Raw genomic sequence first — 22,169 nt, 5'->3', positions numbered from 1 at the left:
ACAGTATTGAAAAAAAAACATCAGGCATGGTACATGGGATGGTCAGAGACTGCAGACATGATACAGAAGATGGTCAGAGACTGCAGACATGATAGAGGAGATGGTCAGAGACTGCAGGAATGATAGAGGAGATGGTCAGAGACTGCAGGAATGATAGAGGAGATGGTCAGAGACTGCAGGAATGATAGAGGAGATGGTCAGAGACTGCAGGAATGGTACAGGAGATGGTCAGAGACTGCAGGAATGGTACAGGAGATGGTCAGAGACTGCATAAATGGTACAAGAGCTGGTCAGACTGTGGACATGGTACAAGAGCTGGTCAGACTGTGGACATGGTCAGAGACTATATCCAGGCCTATTGCTATAGCCTGGACAGAAGATGGTAACCCTGGATCCCCAGCACAGATCACAATAGCAAGGCTTCTATTTGAAAAAGATCTTCCGTATGTGATACAGGCATGGTTTATGTCCTGGACAGGTGATGACAGCACCATGGGCTTCCATTGATAATGATCTCATTGGTGTTGCCTGAATAAAGGCCCTGCCAGCCCTAGATCCTCGGCGCAGATCACAATGCCAGGCTACCATATATAGTGATGTCTTAGTCCTTGCAGTGTATTGCTGTGTTGCTGGGGGGGGGCGCGCACTGGCAATGGTCAGTCAGTGTGCGCTCTTCTTCCACGTATTGCTCACATGCCCACAGAGAGGTCTCTGTGGGCCAGCTGTGGCACGCATGCCATAGGTTCACCATCACTGAGATAGGTGATATTTTGAGACAAGATTAGTGATTCACCTCAGGGCAGAGTTGTGGTTAGCTTTGTATTTTTGTGTTTGTAATTTTGAGATTTATACTTTGTTCAGTGAAAGGAATCCAGTGAAGGGATTGGCAGAGATGGGTGGCAGGCACTGAACTGTTAGTAAGTTGAAGGCGTCTAGCAGTACTCATGATAGACTGTAGGGAGGGGTACGCTGTGTAGAGGTAGGCCAATAAGGAGATTGGCATGGATTGAAATCCTGCAGTGCTTGCAAAGGTCCCCCTCCTCAAGAAAGTACATGTACATGCCCGTCTGAAGTTTGCCAATAAACATCCTAATCTTTAAGCCCCAGGTTCAATTACTGTCCAAATCTTGCCACCGCAACGCCTCCAAAATACGTCCCTTTCTACCCAATGACACAACAAAGCTCTTAATTCACTCCCTGGCCATCTCTCGCCTCGACTACTGCAACTCCGTACTCATTGGCTTACCTCTACCTAGGCCAGTGATGGCGAACCTTGGCACCCCAGATGTTTTGGAACTACATTTCCCATGATGCTCATGCACTCTTCAGTGTAGATGAGTATCCTGGGAATTGTAGTTCCAAAACATCTGGAGTGCCAAGGTTCGCCATCACTGACCTAGGCTATCCCCCCTTCAATCCATCATGAATGCTGCTGCCAGACTCATCCATCTTGCCAATCACTCTGTGTCTGCTACTCCTCTCTGTCAATCCCTCCACTGGCTCCCGCTCACTCAACAAATTAAATTAAAAATACTAACCACAACTTTCAAAGCCATCCACAATTTAGCCCCCAGCTACGTCACTAGCCTAGTCTCAAAATACCAACCTAATCGTTCTCGTCATTCTTCTCAAGACCTCCTGTCCTCACCTCCTATGGCACTCCTTACCCTAACCTGTCTGATTTATCTCCTACTCTATTAGCTTTTAGACAATCCCTGAAAACCCTCCTCTTCAGAGAAGCCTACCCTACCCACACCTAACAACTGTATTTTCATTTTCTCCATCGGTTCATTCCCCACAGTTATTACCTTGTTTCACCTGACCCTCCCTTCTAGATTCTCAGCTCTAACAAGCAGGGCCCTCCGATTCCGCCTGTATATTGAATTATTTTGTAACTGTACTGTCTGTCCTCATGTTGTAAAGCGCTTCGCAAACTGTTGGCGCTATATAAATCCTGTATAATAAGAAATGATTCAGAGGCAGATTGGGAGAAAGTCCTGTGGTCAGATGAGACCAAAATTGAGCTCTTTTGCATTAATCTGACTGTGATGAAAAATGCTGACTGACTATGACCCTAAGACCACCATCCTACAGTCAAGTATGGAGGTGGAAATATTATACTTTGGAGCCGTTTCTCTGATAAAGGTACAGGCCAACTTTGCCGCATTGAGGGGCCAATGAGAACCACCTTCCCTCAGCCAGAACACTGAAGATGGGTCGTAGATGGGTCTTTCAGCATGGCAATGACCGGAAACATACTACCAAGGCAGCAAAGGAGTGGCTCAAGAAGAAGCACATTAAGGTCATGGAGTGGCCTAGCCGGTCTCCAGACATAAAGCCTATAGAAAATTTATGGAGGGAGTCGAAACTTCGAGTTGCCAAGCGACAGCCAAGAAACCTTAAAGCCCCTTTCACTCTGGGACGGAAGATGCGTCGGCTGTAAAGTGCCGCTATTTTTAGCGGTGCTTTACCATCGGATTTGCTGTGCTATTCAGCCACTATCAGGGTGGGTTATACCCCCGCTAGTGGCCGAGAGAGTTTAAAACCACCGCAAAGTGCTTCTGCAGGGGCGCTTTGCCGGCGGTATAGCCGCGCTGCCCCATTGATTTCAACGGGCAGGAGCGGTGTATACACCGCTCCAAAGATGCTACTAGCAGGACTTTTTTTTACCATCCTGCTAGCTCACACCGATCACTGAACTGCAATTCAATTTATAACATTTGTAGCATGAGTCTTTTTTTCTGTATTTTTGGCTCATATTCTGTGTCTCTCATTTAAAATACATCTATGATAACAATTATAGACCCTTCATTTCTTTGTAAATGGGCAAACTTACAAAACCTGCAGAGGATCAAATAATTATTTTCCCCTCTGTAAGTCTGCAAGTGGACAGTTTACTGCCAGTATGTGTGGCTGTTTTGTCCCCTATTTGTGTACTACATTTATTGCTGAGAACACAGGTCATTATTGGCAGAAAAATGTAGATTTCTGCTATAAGTTAAAAGATCATTAAAGTGGTGTTCCACCTAGGGAAAAAAATACTGTAGCTGCTGACTTTTAATATATGGACAACTTACCTGTCCAGGGAGCCCACGATGTTGGCACCCCAGCCGATTTTCGTATGAGCTGTTGGGTGCTGCCGCCGGCAATCGCCGTAAGGGAAGGCGGCAGTGAAGCCTTTCGGATTCACAGCCGGTTCCCTGCTGCGTATACGCGACATGTGCTGCGCTTTCTAACTGGTCCGGCGGCGGAGGAAGGAGGAGGGGGCCAAACTTCCTGAGGGACGGCGCCGTGGGGAAAGGTAGCTGTCAAAAAAACAGGTACCCGTTTCTCCCCCACCCCCCTTGAAAGGTGCCAAATGTGGCACTGGGGGGAGGTCAAAGCATATAAACGGAGGTTCCACTTTTGGGTGGAACTTGTGGTGACAAAGAAAATGCTACCCTTCGTATAATAAAGAGTGACAGCTGGAATATGGTTGCATTTTATAAGCTAAACCTTTCATTTCCCTAAATTTATATATGAGGCACAAATAATAATATAATAATACTATTATTAGTAGTTATTCATAATAATGATATACAATACTGAATTAATTTACAGTTTAAACTAGTTCCATATAGTTTGATGGGTGCCCGGCAAACAAATAAGCCATATTATCCAATAACGAAAAATGTTGACATACCAGTAGAAAGCGAAGAACCTTTATAGTTACTGGCTGGCGTTTTCTCAGACTTTCTAAAGAAAAGATCTTTACTAATCTGGTTTCATTTACTTGTGCTTTGTAAGGATCAAAATGCTATAAGAACATCTAAGGGAGTCTGTCACCTACAATTGGGATATGCCAACTGGAAGCGATTCCCTCTATACCCTCCACATAGCAACCTGCCGTTAAGCTGCCTCCATAGGCACCAGTTCAGCTGGTCTTCCACCCAAACCTGATAACATCTATATCTACAATTCCCATTTCATAGGCCTAATCTTTGTAATCACGTTATTCTGGAGACAGGATGTCAACCTTTAAAAACTGGATACATTGACATTTGTAATTATGGGAGATCATAACTAAATGAATTTGAAGTTGAACATCGCTTTTGTACCAAAGGGATATTTCCTTTAAGAGTCATGTAAATGTATTTTTTTAGGGAAAGCAATACAGAGCGTTGTACTTTGCTGTGTAAGTCCAAATGAGAATGTGGTTCAGACTAGAAGGAGCGATTGTGTTGTGCTATGCAATGTAAATCTGCCCTAAAGAATGGTACATTTTTGATGTTTATATATAAAAGCATACATTCTATCATATTGCAGGCGTTATAAAGTATTGTTTTTGTAAGAATCTGTTTAACTAAATATGGACATTTTTTGTATACACAAAACATTTTTTTAATTAGACGCAGGAATACATAGCCACGTGATCCAGAATTAATACTTGTTGTCTTGATTGTTGAAATTCCTTTGGCTTTTCTGCCCTCAAGTGGTCAAATAGACAAACTGCAAGTCACTTTAGTTAAAGAGTTCAAATGTCACTCAAAGCTTGGAGTATTTATTAATTGTGTCTGTCATATACTTTTAGATTACTTAATGTCTGCTTTTTAACTGAAGATCTTTTTATTTTTGAATTTTTTTTTCTTATTTTAGATGCAGCAGGTTGACCTTCTGGGAATTACAATAAAGTCTCTGGCAGAAATAGAGAAAGAGGTAAGAAAAATAAAATAAGAGGCTCTGTTGCACACTAAAGAGACAATCTGCCTGTCATCAATATCATTGCGTTCCCACCAAACGCTCCATGATTTTTAACCTGGGATTCATTTTAAAATGGAATTTAAAACAAAAATGTTACATATTGCAGCTTACCAATCCCTAAATGTGATGGCTGCATTCATTTTTCTTTTTTAGACTCCTTTCACACCGAGCCGTGGCCTTGTTCGTGCTAAACCTCCGCTCATTTTAGAGGCATGGAAAGAGGGTCTTAGGCTTTTTTTTTTTTCTTCTTTTTTTTTACCTGGTGATCCGGCCAATAACACACTTTCTGTCTTAGGCTAAACTTACACTTGCGGTTGAGGGGACAGTAAATATAGGTGGTTGAGCATCATTTTTACTGCACACAATTGCACTCCCCCCCCCCCCCAAGCTGCCAAGGCAACTAAACGGGGTTGCATACATGTGTTGTAGAGAGTATTATGCTCCCTGTAGAGTTCAGCAGGTAATACCAAAGCAGTTGGGGCTGTGCTGCAACATGAGCGGGAAGGAGTGGGCTTTTATCCTAAGTTCACACTGAATGTGGGTTTGAAACCGTACAAGTTCAGCTGAACTTACACAATTTCAAAACCAACATTTCAGTGCGAGTTTGTACGGGTTCATGCACAGATGTCTATTGAAATCACCCCCGAAGTCCCCTAAAGTAGTGCAGGAACTACTTTTGCGTATCGGTGCGGCACCACAAAGTTGGCGTTAGGCCGCGTACACACGCGGGGACTGTTCGCTCAACTTTGTTCGTCAAACAGTTTCAGCGGACAGTCCGCTCAAAATTAGCATGGACGGACATGACCACACACGACGTACGAACAGTTTGCTGAAACCGTGCGCGATGACGTGAATGGCACGTACGACGGGACTAGAAAACGACGTCCTATACACTGCAATGCAACCTTCGGCGTATAAATTCTTTCTGAGCATGCGCGGAACTTTGTTTGACGAACAAGCCTACACACGAGGGGACTGTTCGCTGAAACAAGGTTTCAGCGGACAGTTTTTCGGAAATTCCGAAAAACCTTGTTCAGCAGACTGTTCGCTGAAACTGTCCGCTGAAAGCCCACACACGAGCGGACTGTCCGCTGAAACACTGTTCAGCGGACAAAGTTGAGCGAACAGTCCCCGCGTGTGTACGCGGCCTTACACCGATTCTGACAGTGACATTGCCGGCAATAGGCTGCGATTTGACAGGTCAAACTGCATGTCAAATTTGCCCGACTTGAACAGGGGTTTATGGTTTAAAATGGCCAGTAAGGAGGGGACATGACACCTCCCAGCCACTTGCCAAGTGCCCTCTGAAAAGTGATCCACCATGAATCACTCTTCAGAAAACCAATGAGACCATTAGGGTGGCTCCACTTTTTGGGGAACAACATGGACATCTTTGGACAACAGCATTGTCAGTCTTGGAGAAGGTTGTTTTAGATGCATTAGCAGATTTAGATGGGCTTGTCTAACAAATCAAAAACACTTGATATGCAGTTACAGAAAAAAAATGTTTTATTATTTTTTACATACAGTAAATGAATAAAAGCTGACCATTGCAAGCATAGTGTTTATCTCAACCCTCTATCTGCCATTTTTGCTGGACAGCTTGGTATGTTGAACCAAGTTGAAAAATAGACTTTTGCCAGTTTTGGCCAGATCATCCTAGACAGGCCATACATTATGACATTTTCTTTCCTTTCACCAAGGAAAAAAAGAAAATTAAATTTTCACATCAACACAGTCAGTATTGATAGCGGAATTCCTCCCGTAGCTCCATTGTACTCTGACAGAGCGAGGTTTTCCAGCTGTCAGAATACAATGACCACCACTGGGCACCAGCAGTGATTGAGAAAAAACAATGGCAGGCTGGTTCAATAGATTAACTTCATTCAGTACAACCAGCCTGCCTATAGATGGATTGAAATTTAGCCAGTTCCTGCTGATTCAGACACATTTTGATGAGTCTATGACCGGCTTTAGAATTGGTAAGCAGCAATATAGTAGCATTTTTTTGTTTTTGGGTACAATACTGCTTAAACATAATTGCAAGTGGACTGATGAGATTGTTTCCCCATTTTCTCTTGGAAATCAGCTGTTATTGCTCATGTATTAACCCGCCGTCTCTCTGCAATTACTAACAGCCATACACAAAGCTAGTCCTATTAGTTGGGAACATATGGGTTGTGTATGAGCTTCGTGAGACAAAGCTTGATATTATTTGTACAATATCACATACATATATATATATATATATGTTATGTGCCCCTGAGGAAAATATGCTATTGCATTTTTGCAATAATCAGCGTCTGTCTACAAGGAATGTTTTTGTAGGAAACAAAATGAAGGGAGGGGGTAACTCCAAATAGTGATCACATTTGTGTGTAGAAAACATAAAACAAAAAGCATGTAAAAATAATAAAAAAAATAAAAATAAAAAATGTGCAATGCCATTGTTACAGGACTTTCATGCAGGGAATTGTGTGTAGAACACTCTGTAATTCTTCCCTAGCATCTGTTTATTTCACGTAACAGACCAAACTGTCCATCATACCTACTCCTCTGCATTTTATTGTACTTATCTATACTCCATCCTTTTCACCAAGCTCCTGTTCCCTAATGGTGAGAGATTCATCTTGATTATAATTGCCGTTTGCCGCACATATCTAATTTGTGTCTTTTTAAGAGCCAATTAGCGTGGACTTGACATCTTTATGTGCTGAGCAAGGAGAAAGCTTTGGGGGGGGTATTGTTTGACAGTTTTGCCATCAGTTCATCTATACCTAGCAACCCATACATTTCTACAAAAAAACTGAATCTAGTTGCTTCTCTATAAGGAAATCTGTTCTTCCCATTCTTCTAGTTGTCATCTCTGCAGCATGTTTGTGTAAACACCTTTCCGCCCATCCCCAGTGTCACTTTAACTGGGTCTTCTACGCTCAGGGAATGGGGAGGACTATCCGATCCTGTGACCACTGATTGGCTTGGATTACTAGAGTCTGAGAACTGTCTGACAGGTCAATGTGCTGGGGATTGCACAGTGAGCACACTTTTTTAGCACAGAAACCTCAGCCATCCATGGACATGGACATATGTGCATTGTGTGGGCATTAAAGCCCATCCTCTGTGCAATCACACATTTGTGTTATGTAGGCACCAAAAGGTTAAGTACCAGTACTATTTTTGGAATCAGTTGAATATATGTAGACCGTATTTAAAAGAGAAGTGTGGGTTTGCACTCTTTTGCAGAATCATCCTTACCTAGGTGGATGCAGTATCTGTCCGATACTGCATCTGTCCCTCGCCGCCTCTTCACTGAGAACCGAGACACCAAACATTGCCAATGGCTCGATTCTCTGCTGACTTTCAATCAGCAGCTCTCCTGCTCTGCTCCTCCATGCTCACTGGAGCGCTGAGCTGTTGAGGGACAGAGCGGCCATCTCAGGCTCTCAGCGGCTTGCTGAGGATGAGATGGCCATCAGTCCAGGCACCTGGCGGATCGAGACTCCTAGAGTTGGGCTGATGCGGTGCCTTGACTGATTTCAGTGACATCAGCAGAGAGCGGATTTCAGATCGCTCTCTGAAAACGGGTCACAGGAGTGCAAAATGAATGTGATCCATAGGAGAAATCCAGCCAAAGGAGCTCAGGCTGGACTTCTCCTTTTAAATACATATAGTACACTAAACAGTGGTTTTACATGCTGGGTGAGCACAGTATCCTTTGAGCAGCTGATATTACAATACTGTGGCTGGTGATATCTCCAATTTTATGCCCAGATTTAGTCGTTCTACTCTAAACTCCTCAAAACAGATCTGTAATTGATTACTGTGAGTTTATTTAAGACGATTACTCTTGACACAAAAAAAATTAAAGGCAGAGCTCCAGGAAAAAAAATATATAAAAAAATGAAATAGCCCATTCATTAAAAGATTAAAAAAAACAAAAAGCAAAAAACTACTTTTGCTGCAATTCTCCCATTCAATCTAGAGATTTTCCCCACAGTGCCAACATCATTCATCCCATTTCCTCTGATGCCAGGTTACCCTGAACCCAACCTCACCCAGAAACTAGCAAGATTATGCAAATATAACAGCCAGACACATTTTTTTGCATGGAAATATTTCTACAAATAAATTCAAATATTGTTTAGAAAGTTCTTCCCAAAACTATTACAGAAGGTCCCATAAATGTGTTGCTTTGCTGTCACAACTCTGATCAGTTAATTCCATACCAACTTGAAGGGGTTTAACCTGACGACTGTACTGACCAGTCTAGGTTTTGATGCCTTTTGTCTTGTTGTTCTTGTTTGAGCCATTATCTTGTTGTAGGATGAACCCCTACCCTACTAATTATAGGCCGAAGTATATTGCATGGTGCAAATGCAGAAGTAGACCTTTTGGTTCAGGGTGCCAGTCGCTCAGTACAAATCACTCGCTCTTGGTTCAGAAAAGAACCCCCCTTTCTCCTACTGGACGATGTTCAAAAAAACCTTGTGCGTTTAACCAAAAATTTCAGTGTCTGACTGACTGGTCATTAAGATCATCTTCTAGTCTTCGGTGGTTCCTGACAAGGCAACAGCTTTTCACTGTTGGAAACGGAACACATGTAGGTATATCTGAGCCCTCTAGAATGTTTGGAGACTATACAAATATAATAAATAGCTATAATCCTGATCATGCATGTAGATTCTTTCATGCAGCTGCTGGCAGTCAGACCAGACCCCCAGATCCTGGATATTTACCCCAGCATTCACCACTTTGCAGTCTCTTCTGGCCCCAAAAACTCAGTATTTCACTGTAATGGCCCTGCATCTCCTATGTGACACCAAGCCTACTCAGCGATTGTGCTGGGTTCCCTGTTCTGCAGTCTGTTTGACCTTGAAAGCTTGCTGCATGCATTGTCTCATACTAGACCCCTAGGTCTGAAAATTCACACTAGCAGTTCCACCCCTGTTCAATGACCAGACCCCACTCCTAATCATAATCTGGCACTGAAGACTTGACGGAAATGAGTGACGCAGACCACCACTGCTTTTATACTAGCTGTCCAAAACCATTTTCCACCATCATTGTAGTGTTTGCTTTTCCTCTTCCTTTAGGCCCCCTCCTGTGAGACCTTTGTTCAGGTGCATACTTCACAGGAAATAGGTGAGGCTCTAATGAATGGTACAAAGACTCTGGGCTACCAAATGTAGACTCTTCATTCTCTGTTCTTCACACTGCCCCTTCCGCACAGTCTCTCTTCAAGGGAAGTAGCAAGGCTCTATCTTCCAGCACAGTTGCATACTGTCACAGCCTTAATGAGTACTGACAACCCCGTGGCATAGTACCTCTTAAGGGTTAATTGCCTGCCCAACTGTGTACTACCAAGCTGCCTGCAGAGGGTAGTGTCCTAGAACTTGTACTGAATGCTGAATGGTAATATTACTCTTGAAAGGACACCACTTCCAGCCTTGTAACTCAACTGTTTCCTAATTCCAACAACATGTCTGACACCAAATAGAATGGGTTGCCATATGAACACTGACAAACCCTCACAGCGGAAAAAAATAAAAACTATAATCATTCTAATAAGTAAAAAAAATGCAAGCTGCTAGCACACCAATAGATACAATTGGCTAAAACAATAATATAAACCAGTGCTGCGTTAATAGAACATCATATTACAACACAAAATCCATTGTCACACAAATAACAAACATGCACACTAAACAGAAGAGGAAAAGTCCTGCAGTGTACTATAAGTCAAGCAGGTACAGTTCCTCAGAGAAACAGGTAAACATGGTTTGCAATGTGGTCGTCAAAAATGTACCAGAGAGTGGCACAGAAAAAAAAAATCAATAAACTTTAAGCCACATTCTAAGTGTATTCCACCACTGCATGCACAACCGTAGCAGGCTTAGCAGAACCAAATGACCCTCTAAATTGGAGAAGCCAGATATTGCTCGTTATAGATAATTGATGTCACTGGTTATGACCCTCACTCTCCAAGTCTACCAATCTCCTTCCGATTTTTACATATGCTCATAGAAGAAATACCATAAGTGCCACATAATGTAAAACCATACAGACTGATTTTATAAAAAAAAAAAAAAAAGTACTCACAAAGATCAAATAAAGCAGCGCTTTACAAAAAAAAAAAAAAAGGCAGATCTCGGGAAAATTGAAAACTGCTTCCAGACTCCTAATGCGTGATGATGTCAAGAACGTAGTCATCGACAGACACATTCTGCCATAAATGACATCTTTTGGGGCACGGAACCCTCACAGCAGATTTTACATTTTCTTACTGTGCTGTATGCAACCTTGAATTTAACAGAACAGGAGCTGAACCACTCTGATGTCTGCAGGAACCCCTAGCCACCGGCTTCAGCATTCACCTTTAACCTGTCTCACGATCAGTGGCAGCCCATCCATCCACCCCCATGCTCTATCCAGTCCATGACCGCCATCCCCTATTCATACGTCTGGCCTCTTTCAGGATGCTGGGCGCATGAATTACAGTGGTGGGGATCTATTTTTGAAGCCAGAGGCTCTAATAGGCTTCAAAATGGGGTGGACTCGTGGCACAAAGCATTGCGCTATGAACCCACCAAGATGTTACAACAGCAAGTGAATATTTGCTATCAAAACACTGATCCTCAATCCAGCTAATCAGAAGCAGGTTTAAGATGCGTTTTCCGAATGGCCAAAAAGAGAAGAGTCTCAATTGGCCGCTGGGAAGGAGAAAGGAAACGTAAGCGGCCGCATTGCCCATGGAAAGCAGGGGAAGGGGAAGCCGCCGCTGTGCCAAAGCAGGTTTTCATTCTCTACCCCTCCACTGAGAAATATGTTAAAATCTGTTAAAAAGTGGGTTATGCTGCCCTGGGTGGACCTGCTTTCTTCTTGCCTCAAGAATGTAGATTTCACTTCCCTTAAGGATCCAACAAAAAAAAGTTGAAGTATTCCTCTAGACTTATTTTTTTTTTTTCTGTGGCAGTTATAGCACTGCCTGCCTTTGCCTATGTGTCCCAGGCAGTTACTGGATAGGCTGACTTCTGTGATTGTAGCTCCTTGTCCAGAGTTTACCTCTGCATTTTCTTAATCCAGCAAGTTAAAGGGTACAGGTGGTCAAATACAGTGCCTTGCGAAAGTATTCGGTCCCCTTGAACTTTTCAACCTTTTGCCACATTTCAGGCTTCAAATATAAAGATATAAAATTTTATTTTTTTGTGAAGAATCCCCAACAAGTGGGACACAATTGTGAAGTGGAACGAAATCTATTGGATAATTTAAACTTTTTTAGCAAATAAACTGAAAAGTGGTGCGTGCAAAATTATTCGGCCCCTTTACTTTCAGTGCAGCAAACTCACTCCAGAAGTTCAGCGAGGATCTCTGAATGATCCAATGTTGTCCTAAAAAAAAAAAAATGGTGATAAATAGAATCCACCTGTGTGTAATCAAGTCTCTGTATAAATACACCTGCTCTGTGATAGTCTCAGGGTTCTGTTGAAAGCACAGGGAGCATCATGAAGTTCAAGGAACACACCAGGCAGGTCCGTAATACTGTTGAGAAGTTTAAAGCCGGATTTGGATACAAAAAGATTTCCCAAGCTTTAAACATCCCAAGGAGCACTGTGCAAGCGATCATTTTGAAATGGAAGGAGTATCAGACCACTGCAAATCTACCAAGACCTGGCCGTCCCTCTAAACTTTCAGCTCAGACAAGGAGAAGACTGATCAGAGATGCAGCCAAGAGGCCCATGATCACTCTGGATGAACTGCAGCGAACTACAGCTGAGGTGGGAGAGTCTGTCCATAGGACAATCAGTCGTACACTGCACAAATCTGGCCTTTATGGAAGAGTGGCAAGAAGAAAGCCATTTCTCAAAGATATCCATAAAAAGTCTCGTCTAAAGTTTGCCACAAGCCACCTGGGAGACACCCCAAACATGTGGAAGAAGGTGCTCTGGTCAGATGAAACCAAAATCCAACTTTTTGCCCACAATGCAAAACGATATGTTTGGCGTAAAAGCAACACAGCTCATCACCCTCAACACACCATCCCCACTGTCAAACATGGTGGTGGCAGCATCATGGTTTGGGCCTGCTTTTCTTCAGCAGGGACAGGGAAGATGGTTAAAATTGAGGGGAAGATGGATGCAGCCAAATACAGGACCATTCTGGATGAAAACCTGTTGGAGTCTGCAAAAGACCTGAAACTGGGACGGAGATTTATCTTCCAACAAGACAATGATCCCAAACATACAGCAAAATCTACAAAGGAATGGTTCACAAATAAACATATCCAGGTGTTAGAATGGCCAAGTCAAAGTCCAGACCTGAATCCAATCGAGAATCTGTGGAAAGAGCTGACAACTGCTGTTCCCAAATGCTCTCCATCCAACCTCACTGAGCTCGAGCTGTTTTGCAAGGAAGACTGGACAAGAATTTCAGTCTCTCGATATGCAAAACTGATAAAGACATACCCCAAGCGACTTGCAGCTGAAATCGCAGCAAAAGGTGGCTCTACAAAGTATTAACGCATGGGGGCCGAATAATTTTGCACGCCCCACTTTTCATTTTTTTATTAGTTAAAAAAGTTTCAAAAATCCAATAGATTTCGTTCCACTTCACAATTGTGTCCCACTTGTTGGTGATTCTTCACAACAAATAAAAATTTTATATCTTTGTTTGAAGCCTGAAATGTGGCAAAAGATTGAAAAGTTCAAGGGGGCCGAATACTTTCGCAAGGCACTGTACATGTAGGAACCAATCCTGATAAAGTTGGTAACCCTCATCTCCTCAGTTGCTGTGGTCATTCATAGTTTTAACCTCCCTGGCGGTATGATTCAGTCTGGAATAAGGTGCTGAAAGCGGTACAATTATTTTGCATGGAAATCTGGCTTTTATTTTGTAGTCCTGTAATTCTTAGGAATAACGCTCTGAAATCTCTTCAAACCAGAGTCTAGCGGACATCCCGGGTATGATAAAGTTTATAATATAATAAAGAATAATAAAAATTATTCAATAATGTAATAAAATCCCAAAAAAACTGAAAAAGGGACATGTTTTGGTTGCTATGGACAATCTCCAAATTCCAAGCAGTAAAAAACTGTATTTATAATATAAAAGTGCATGCAGGGCATTGCACAAACCACTAGGGACAAAGGGGGTGTGTATTTTTTACTACAGCACTGTAATCTGTAAGATTACAGTGCTGTGTGTGTTTTGTGTGTTTTTACTTTTTTGAATTTGCCGCCGTTCTCCGCTCCCGTGCGTCGTAACGCCGCAGGGAACGGAGCTCGGCGGCATTCGGCACTGTGAATCGAGCGGAGGACAGCTCGATCACACAGCGCGGCGGACATCGCTGGATCCAGGGGACAAGGTAAGTAACGATCCCTGTGTCCTCCCCTGCATCGAGCGGTGCAAACCCGAGTCTGGCTCGGGGTTACCGCTATTGTAATGAAATTCCCAACCCGAGCCAGACTCGGGATTACCGCCAAGGAGGTTAACTCAAGGGCTTGTCAGATTACCAAGTTTTCAAGAAATCCCTGGTATAGCTCCCTTTCCTTGGAAAAAGCTTCTTCTGATCCTCCCTGGATCCCCATGCCTAATCCTTCATGGCATAAAGGTGCCCAATTTATCACCTCCAAGTCAAAAAACCCAAACAGAAGTCAGTATCCCTAGACTTCCAAGTCCTCCAAATCCACTGGCAAACCTGTTGCAGCATGAAGGTCTGCAAAAAGGAGGGAGGTTGCTTGCCCTTTTTTTTTTTTTTTTTTTGCATGTGTTTTGCTGTAGAACAGTTCTGGCGTCTTGATATAATAAGTGGTGTCACAGGGAAGCAAAATGGAGTTCTTGTCTCCCCTAGCTGAAAGGTTTATTTAAATCTTCCTCTTTCTGTGAAGAAAAGGGAACTGTCCCTTCTATGGTGGCTTGTGTTACTGATGTAAACTCTGTGCAGGTCCTTCCTGCCCCTCCAATGGAAATCAGCCTCTCCAGCTGAGGTGGTGTTGTGGGCACTCTCAGTGTAGGAACCCTTTTTTTATCAATTTGCTGGAGACATGAGCCATATGACCATCCCTGCTGCATTAGACTCATCATTTGAAAGGTTATCTAGTAAGAATCCAGTATGACAATGCCACAGCAATGGCAGATATATCAACTACCAGGGCAGCTCAAGAAGTTTAGTGATGACCTGAAAAGTGTAACATCTCTTTGCTATGCATAAGACTTTATTGGTGATCCACATAATCTTGTGTGGGAAACTGTCAGGGAAATTTCCTGAGCTGCCAGTGAGTTGACCTGGAAGAGTGATCTCTTCACCAGGACATTTTTCATCGACTTTATCAATAGTTGAGAGTGCTGGATAGGGACTTGATGATGTCCCATAGCAACAACTAGGTAGACAGGTTTAAAGTCGTATAAAGAAATCCACTGGCAGAAGTTGCAGATGCCTTTGCCTCCTCTTAGGCACAGTACTCCCTGATGTACTACATTGAAACCACTTCCTTTACTTCTGAGGAGTATCAAAACAGAACTGGTTCATCTGGTCTGACTGTCCCCGGCAGCTTCTATATAGATCACTGGTTCGGTCACATAGAGTATGTGAAAACTAAAATCCTATTGTGAAGGGCACCAACCATATGTCACTAATTGCGTTTATGTGACCGCTGCCCCTTTAAGCATGGATCACAGGTAGCAGTCAATGAATTTAGATGCAAATCAGTTCAGTGTTAATCTGTGAATGGGGGCTTTACTGTTAGCACTCCCTCCTACAGTTGGTGGTGTCAGTGAGGAGTGTCCAATTTTTGAAAAAAAACGTTTAAATGGGCACAATATACAAAAAATGGTAGTGACATGATCCCAAACACATATTCTGACACAGGTTGAACTGGATAGACTTGGGTCTTTATTCAACCTTACCAACTTTGTAACTATCTAACCTTTTATCACCGGGCCTTTCGAATGCAATCATTAAAAAAAATCTAAAATGTACAACACTTTCTAGGTTTTTTTTTTTTTTTTTTTTAGGAAAAAAAAAAAAAAATTTATTTTATTTTTGAATTTTATTAATAATCAGCCAGAAAAAGGATTGTAAATTGACAAAAAAATACCATTGAATACCAATAAACAATCCTCAATACCATTGTTTTATGAAAGTGAAACGAATTTAGTCCTTTTTAACATTACTCTAATTCTGCTCCACCAGGTTGTTTAATGCAATAGTAGTGACTGTGAAAGAAATCCACTCTTGGGCTACAGCTTTCTAAAATGTAGCAGCTAACACTTGATACAAGAGATGTACAAAATCAAATGGGAAAAGTTCAGCGCTATGCTATATAAAACTAAAACATAAATTCATATGTGATCTGTTAAACTGATACCATAACACATGCAATAAAAAACACATGTGATAATGTTCCAGAAAATATGTGCAAATAAAGGATGTACTTATGTGCACATGAAAGAATCCATACAAAAACAATTAGTAACAAGCATCTACATAACCAGACATCTCTGTACCTCACCTGGTATTAATAGTGATCCACAGAAAACCAGGTTAAAGGACCAATCCACACACACTGTGTAAATAGCCTTACCTGAGAGCTATGACCATTGCATACAGGTCAAAAAGCTCTTATGTAAAATTACAGCTTGCTCCAGGGGCAGGGATCAGCACAATCCTCTTTCTTCTACAGATCTCCCAGGATGGATGGAATTCGCTCATGGAAAAGATATCTCTACCATCTCAGTATAGTAATCCATGTCAAATATGGAGCTACAAAAGCACAAAGGGTGCTCCCATAGTGTGTTAAAAACCTTGAGTTGCCAACTTCCAAGATGGCTGCCAGACAGCGTGCATGTGCAGTGACGTGTTCCCTAACACGACCCAACCAGTTTTGTCAGAAGCATGTCACTGCATGTGCACACCGTTCATCAGCTATCTTGCAAATTGGCAAATTGAGATTTTACATTGGAACAGCGCTGTTTCATTCTTTCACTCTCCTGAATGCAATTTTGGTAATAAAAGTTTGTTTTATTCAGTTTCACACTATGGAATGCCCTTTGTGCTTTTGTACCTTCACATATGACATGGATTACTGTTCTGAGATGGTAGATATCTTTTTCCTTAGAGGATTCCATCCAGTCTGATAGATCTGGAGAGGAAGGATGATTTGGGCTGATCCCTGACCCTGGAGCAAGCTGTCAATTTACAGAAGCACTTTTTGACCTGTGTACGATGGTCTGTCATAGTTCTCTGGTAAGCCTATTCGGTGTGTGTGTGTGTGTGTGTGTGTGTGTGTGTGTGTGTGTGTGTGTGTGTGTGTGTTGGTGCGTTGGTGCATCACCGTGGAATGCTGTGGATCACTTTTTTTTTTTTTTTTTTTTTAATCCAACAGGTTCTCTAACGATAACCAAGTCAGATACAATCCGGTATCATTCAAAAAAGGAAAAGAGAACATTTTCCACAACAGCATTTCACCAAGCATTAGCATAAAGCGAAAACAAAAATGTCAAGTAGTACAACACCAATGAGCACATTATTTGCACATTTTTATCCTCAGTTAAGTGTACACTGGGTATATCATTTAAGTCAAGCCTACTAGGTATGGTCAAAAACCATGTATGGGTCATGATTGGCGACCAGGGCACTGCAGTAGCCACATCTGAACAAGTTCATGCGGACTGAGGCCAGGGGTGTCCAAACATGACGCCATAATCTTTTTCAAATTTTCTCAGACATCCCCTATGCTGCTAGACAGACCTTTCAAATATAAGGTTGTTTCCCATATGCGTCACCCATAACTGGTGTGAGGGGGGCTCGGCAACTTCCAGAGCATGAGAATTGTCTTCCAGGCCTGGAAAAGAGCTTGATTAAAGGCAAATTGTGTAGGTTCCTCTAGGATAATATCACTTAAAATGCCTAACGAGCAGTATTAAGGGTACCTGGGACAGCCATCCAGTAGTTGTGTAGCTTGGGACACCTCCAAAGGAGGTAGATAAGGTCACCCCTGTTACATTTGCACCTGTAGCATAAAGGTTCTGCAAGTACACTCTGAAGCCTAGCAGGAGTGTAACGTGATCTCAGTACTACATAAATCTAGAAGAGTTTTTTTTTTTTTTTTAAACATTAGGGAGCTAGTGACCACCGCCTGCAGCACGTCCTCCCACTGGTCCTCTGAGAGCTGACCAAGATCCCCCTCCCATGTCTCACAGGCCGTGGAGGGGTAGCTATCCAAATAATTACTCAGCATACTGTAACGCTGAGATATAAGACCCTTAGCATGAGCAACTGAAGAAAGTGAAGAATTGGGGTTGGCGACAAGGTCCACACTGTTTTCAGCTCCCTGGGCCCTAATGGCGTATTGTAATTGTATGTATGGGGGAAGGGAAAACCTCTCCTGGAGAGTTGAGAAAGGGATCAAGGTCCTGTTCTGGAAAATATGGGTAAAATAAGTCGCCCCAAACACCTTCTGTTACTTTGGGTCAACTTGCCCAATTCATCATAAGATCTGTTACCCCTAATTTGTGCGGTACACAGTAAACCCCTCCACCTGCTGCAACTGCATTGATTTCCACCAAATTGTATGTAGGAGATATGTGGGAAAATTTCTGTGTGGTTTGGCAAATAGACCCGCCTCTCGGATGGCGTGTGCATAAGTGCAATGCAGCATAAGGCACATAGATGATGATGTGGGAAACATCCCCGTAAGAAGTTGCAACTGAGCCGCCACATAGTATAACCAAGGATTAGGTACCACCAAACCTCCCTGGTCCATAGGGTTTTGGAATTGCTCTAGTTTAATTCTGGAGGTACGAATATTACAGATCAGGGATCTAAAAATAGAATTGACTATTCTAAAAGGTTTTCAGGGGAAACACCACTGGTGAAACGTGCAGGAGACAAAGCAATTTGGGCATCAAAATTATTTTTAATTAAATTAGTTCTACCAGCCACTGACAGCTGTAGATCTCGGTTAACTTCAAGAGGTGTACAGACATCTGGTTACATGGATACTTGTTACTAATTGTTTTTGCATGGACTATTTTATGTTGTGTTTCAAGCGGAGTTTCACCCAAAAGTGGAACTTTTTTTTCTTCAAAAATGTAAAACGCCTGTAAATGAAATGTGGCTAAATATGGGTTACCATGTTTACAAGCTATTACAGGCATTTGGGGTTTCAAATGCCTCTGAACCCATTTTTTGCATTCCAAAAAATGCTTCTAAACTCCACTGCCTAGAAACAACCCTGTGTACATGTACTGATAAGATAACAGAGGAGAGTTCAGGGGCAGCTGGAAAAAAAACGCCCAACTGCTCCTAAACGTCAGTTTACCAGCAGCAGTGTACATTAAGCCTTATTTGTACAAGTACTGTATTTATTGGCGTATAACACTCACCTTTTCACCCTGAAAATCAGGTGCAAATGGCTTGTGCTTTTTATAAGCCAATACTTCAAATTTAGCTTTTTGGCACGGGGGGGGGGGGGGGGCAGCGCCTTCAGATTACATGCAGTGAGAACCTCCTGTTTACTTGGTGGCCTCTGTAATAGGAAGTCACGTCTCCTGGGCTGCCATTGGGCCACTGTTCTGTCTATCATAGGAGATTCTCGCTGTATGTAATCTGTCGACGCTCATCCCACCCCCTCCCTGTCCCCTCTAGGCTGCAGATGGGCATCGATCAAGCTGCACTAATGGCAATGGCGAAGCTGCTGCATTGATGGCAATAGCGAGGCTGCTGCATTGATGGCACTTGTGAGGCTGCAGATGGGCAGTGATCAGGCTGAATTGATGACAATGGTGAGACTGCGGTTGGGCAATGACCCTTATTTTGCTTTTTTTCCTGAAACTTCCCTCTTAAAATGAATGTGCGTGTTATACACCAATAAATACGTTACTTCTTTTCTGGAACACTTACCGCATGCAATAACTCATGATTAAAAAAAAAAAAAAACACTTTTGAATTTGTTTTATATAGCAATGCAATAGGAGTGTTCTCATTCATCTAAATAAGTATACTGTACAGTGAATGAAGCTTTCACTTACAATGTGGGATTATCCATTCAAAGATTCCATCTAATAAAGCACGCCTATTGATAATCTATTTGATGCTTATGTGCTCACTATGCAGGCTTGACAGTTAATTCCTTCTTATAATAAATTAATTTGTCTCCTATGATTAGGGCTGGCAGCTCATTTTGGTTCTTTGCAGGGGGCTTTTTTTATAGTGACGGGAGTTTTTTTCTGCTTAATGATATTGCAAAACGAATTACCATTAAAAACGAAGGATTATGCTTCATGCAATAAAGAAAAGGCCATTATTGTTTTCTTTGCATCTGATATGCACTACTTTTCTTTCCCAAGTTGTTATATTTGTGATATTTTTTATAGCCCATGGGGTAGCCTCTTTCATAGGTGATTTGCCATAGCATTTTGATGTCATTGGGGTTTATTTACTAAAGCTGGAAAATCACTTCTGAATAGAAACCAATCGGCTTCTAATCTCAGCTTGTTCAGTTAAAGGGATTGTAAAGGTAATTAAAAAAAATAAAAAATTACAAGCATGTCTATACTTGCCTGCTCTGTACAGTGGAATTGCACAGATCTGCCACAAACCTCCTTTATTCAGGTCCCTTGCTGCCATTCCTGGCTCCTCCCCTCTGTCTAGTGCCCCCATGGGGTCACTCGTGTGTACTAGCACTGTGTACTGCTGCGTCCATTGACACAGACAGTGGGACTCGGCCCCGCTCCCTCGTCACTGGCTTTGATTGACAGCACAGGGAGCCAATGGCTGCCGGTGCCCCTGCAAAGCCAGCGAGACCCAGAAGTGAGGGGAGAGAAGATCTGCAGATGTGCATGGAGCTGGAACAAATGAGGGCTCAGGTAAGTAATGGGGGGCTGAGGCGGAAATGCTGACATCTAAACATTTTTTACCTTAAATGCAAGGAATGCATTAAGGTAAAAAATGTTTAGGCTTTAAATCACTTTAAAATTTGGCAATAATACCTGTAACTATGATTGGTTTCTATGCAGAGGTGATCCTGATTTTGCAGTCCCCAGCTTTACTAAATAAACCCCATTGTGTCTGGCCCCTCCAATTAGTAACAGCCAGTCGGAGTGAGGACTCTCTTAACTGGCAGGACTGGTTTTGCCTAGTAGTAATGTGAGCCTCTCTCAATACAGCAAGGTGCCATACCTGTGGAAACTGGAAAGAACTGTTGTACTTCCATGATTGCTGCTTGCTTCCAAGTCCCGTGGCTGCACTTCTGCTTACTAAACACTCAAGATTGCCCACTCCACATGGCTGCCATTTAGAAGACACTTTGAGATTTCTTAATGAATGCAAGGTATTCCCTGACTGGACCGGGGGGAGAGTGTGATGTCGCCACCCCAAATTTCCACTAAGTCCAATCGGCGAACAATTTGCATTCAATGAGAAAACTCAAAAGGGGAGATTTACTAAAACTGGTGCACACAGAATCTGGAGCAGCTGTGCAAAGTAACCAATCAGTTTCTAACTTCGGCTGGTTTATGTTAAGTTTTGACAATAAAACTTGGAAGCTGATTGGTTACTATGCACAGATGCACCAGTTTTAATAAATCTTCCCCATAGTGTTCCCTTAATGGCACCCATGCCAAGGGAGCGACCTCCTGTATTCACATTTAAGCGGAGACCTGGAAGTTAGTGGAGATCACTGTAGTAGGGGTGCCTACTTCAGTGATTGCCAACTTCCACAAGGACCTCTTACAGGTATGGCCCATACAAATTTACATTGATCCATGTTGGGCAAATGTCACTTTGCAAATATTGTCATACCTGTAATTCATCTTTAAGAAGGGTTGGTTTACTAGAACAGAAGAATATTCATACATTTCATACACTGCACTAGTAACCCTGGAGCCTGTAAATATCATAATGCTCACAATGATAAGTAGCCATTGGTCAGCCCAGCTACGTAACCTCACTGACCAAAGAGAATCCCTTCTTAACTGACTTTTTCAGAACAGTGTCTCAGGTGAAAGAAGAGATTCTTATTAGTCAACATGGTCACATGCCTGTGCTTGCCAATGACCACTCACCATTGCAAGCATTGTCATGCCTACAGGTTATAAACAAACATTTAATAGATTCTGAAATATTCCTAGAGCACTATGGGTTAGCTAAATCTACAGTACGGCATGTGCTGCCTGCTTTGAGCTTTCGATTTTATTTAAAACTTTGGACGGAACCATCCGATAAAGGTTGAGTCACTGCTCTGATGACTCTGCGTATGTGCAATAGGTAACCAGCTGTGAAGCTGCAAGGCTTCACTACCGGTTTCCCTTAGCCAAGATGGCAGTGGCAGCACCTGAGAGCCCATTCAAGAAACAGCCTGGGTGAGGACACCACTGGATGCCTGGACAGGCAAGTACCCCAATAGTAAAAGTCAGCTGCTACAATATTTGTG

At 42.5% G+C, this 22,169-nt stretch overlaps 1 protein-coding gene across 8 annotated transcripts in view; it reads left to right on the top strand.

Annotated features, from left to right (window-relative positions):
* MVB12B (multivesicular body subunit 12B) overlaps positions 1–22,169 on the top strand; it is a 270,594-nt gene that overhangs the window by 232,576 nt on the left and 15,849 nt on the right. For all 8 annotated transcript variants that reach the window (XM_077478994.1, XM_077478988.1, XM_077478989.1 and 5 more), the window contains one exon: positions 4,636–4,695. In XM_077478994.1, the coding sequence (XP_077335120.1) occupies positions 4,636–4,695 (60 nt within the window). The remainder of the gene's footprint in view (positions 1–4,635; positions 4,696–22,169) is intronic.

The sequence above is a fragment of the Lithobates pipiens genome, unplaced genomic scaffold (assembly GCF_037356315.1).
Source record: "Lithobates pipiens isolate NorthernLeopardFrog02 unplaced genomic scaffold, aLitPip1_a1.2 Scaffold_1, whole genome shotgun sequence".
Classification (NCBI taxonomy): Eukaryota; Metazoa; Chordata; class Amphibia; order Anura; family Ranidae; genus Lithobates; species Lithobates pipiens.
The sequence above is the reverse complement of the archived record's forward strand: the minus strand, read 5'-3'. Positions and strand labels throughout refer to the sequence as shown.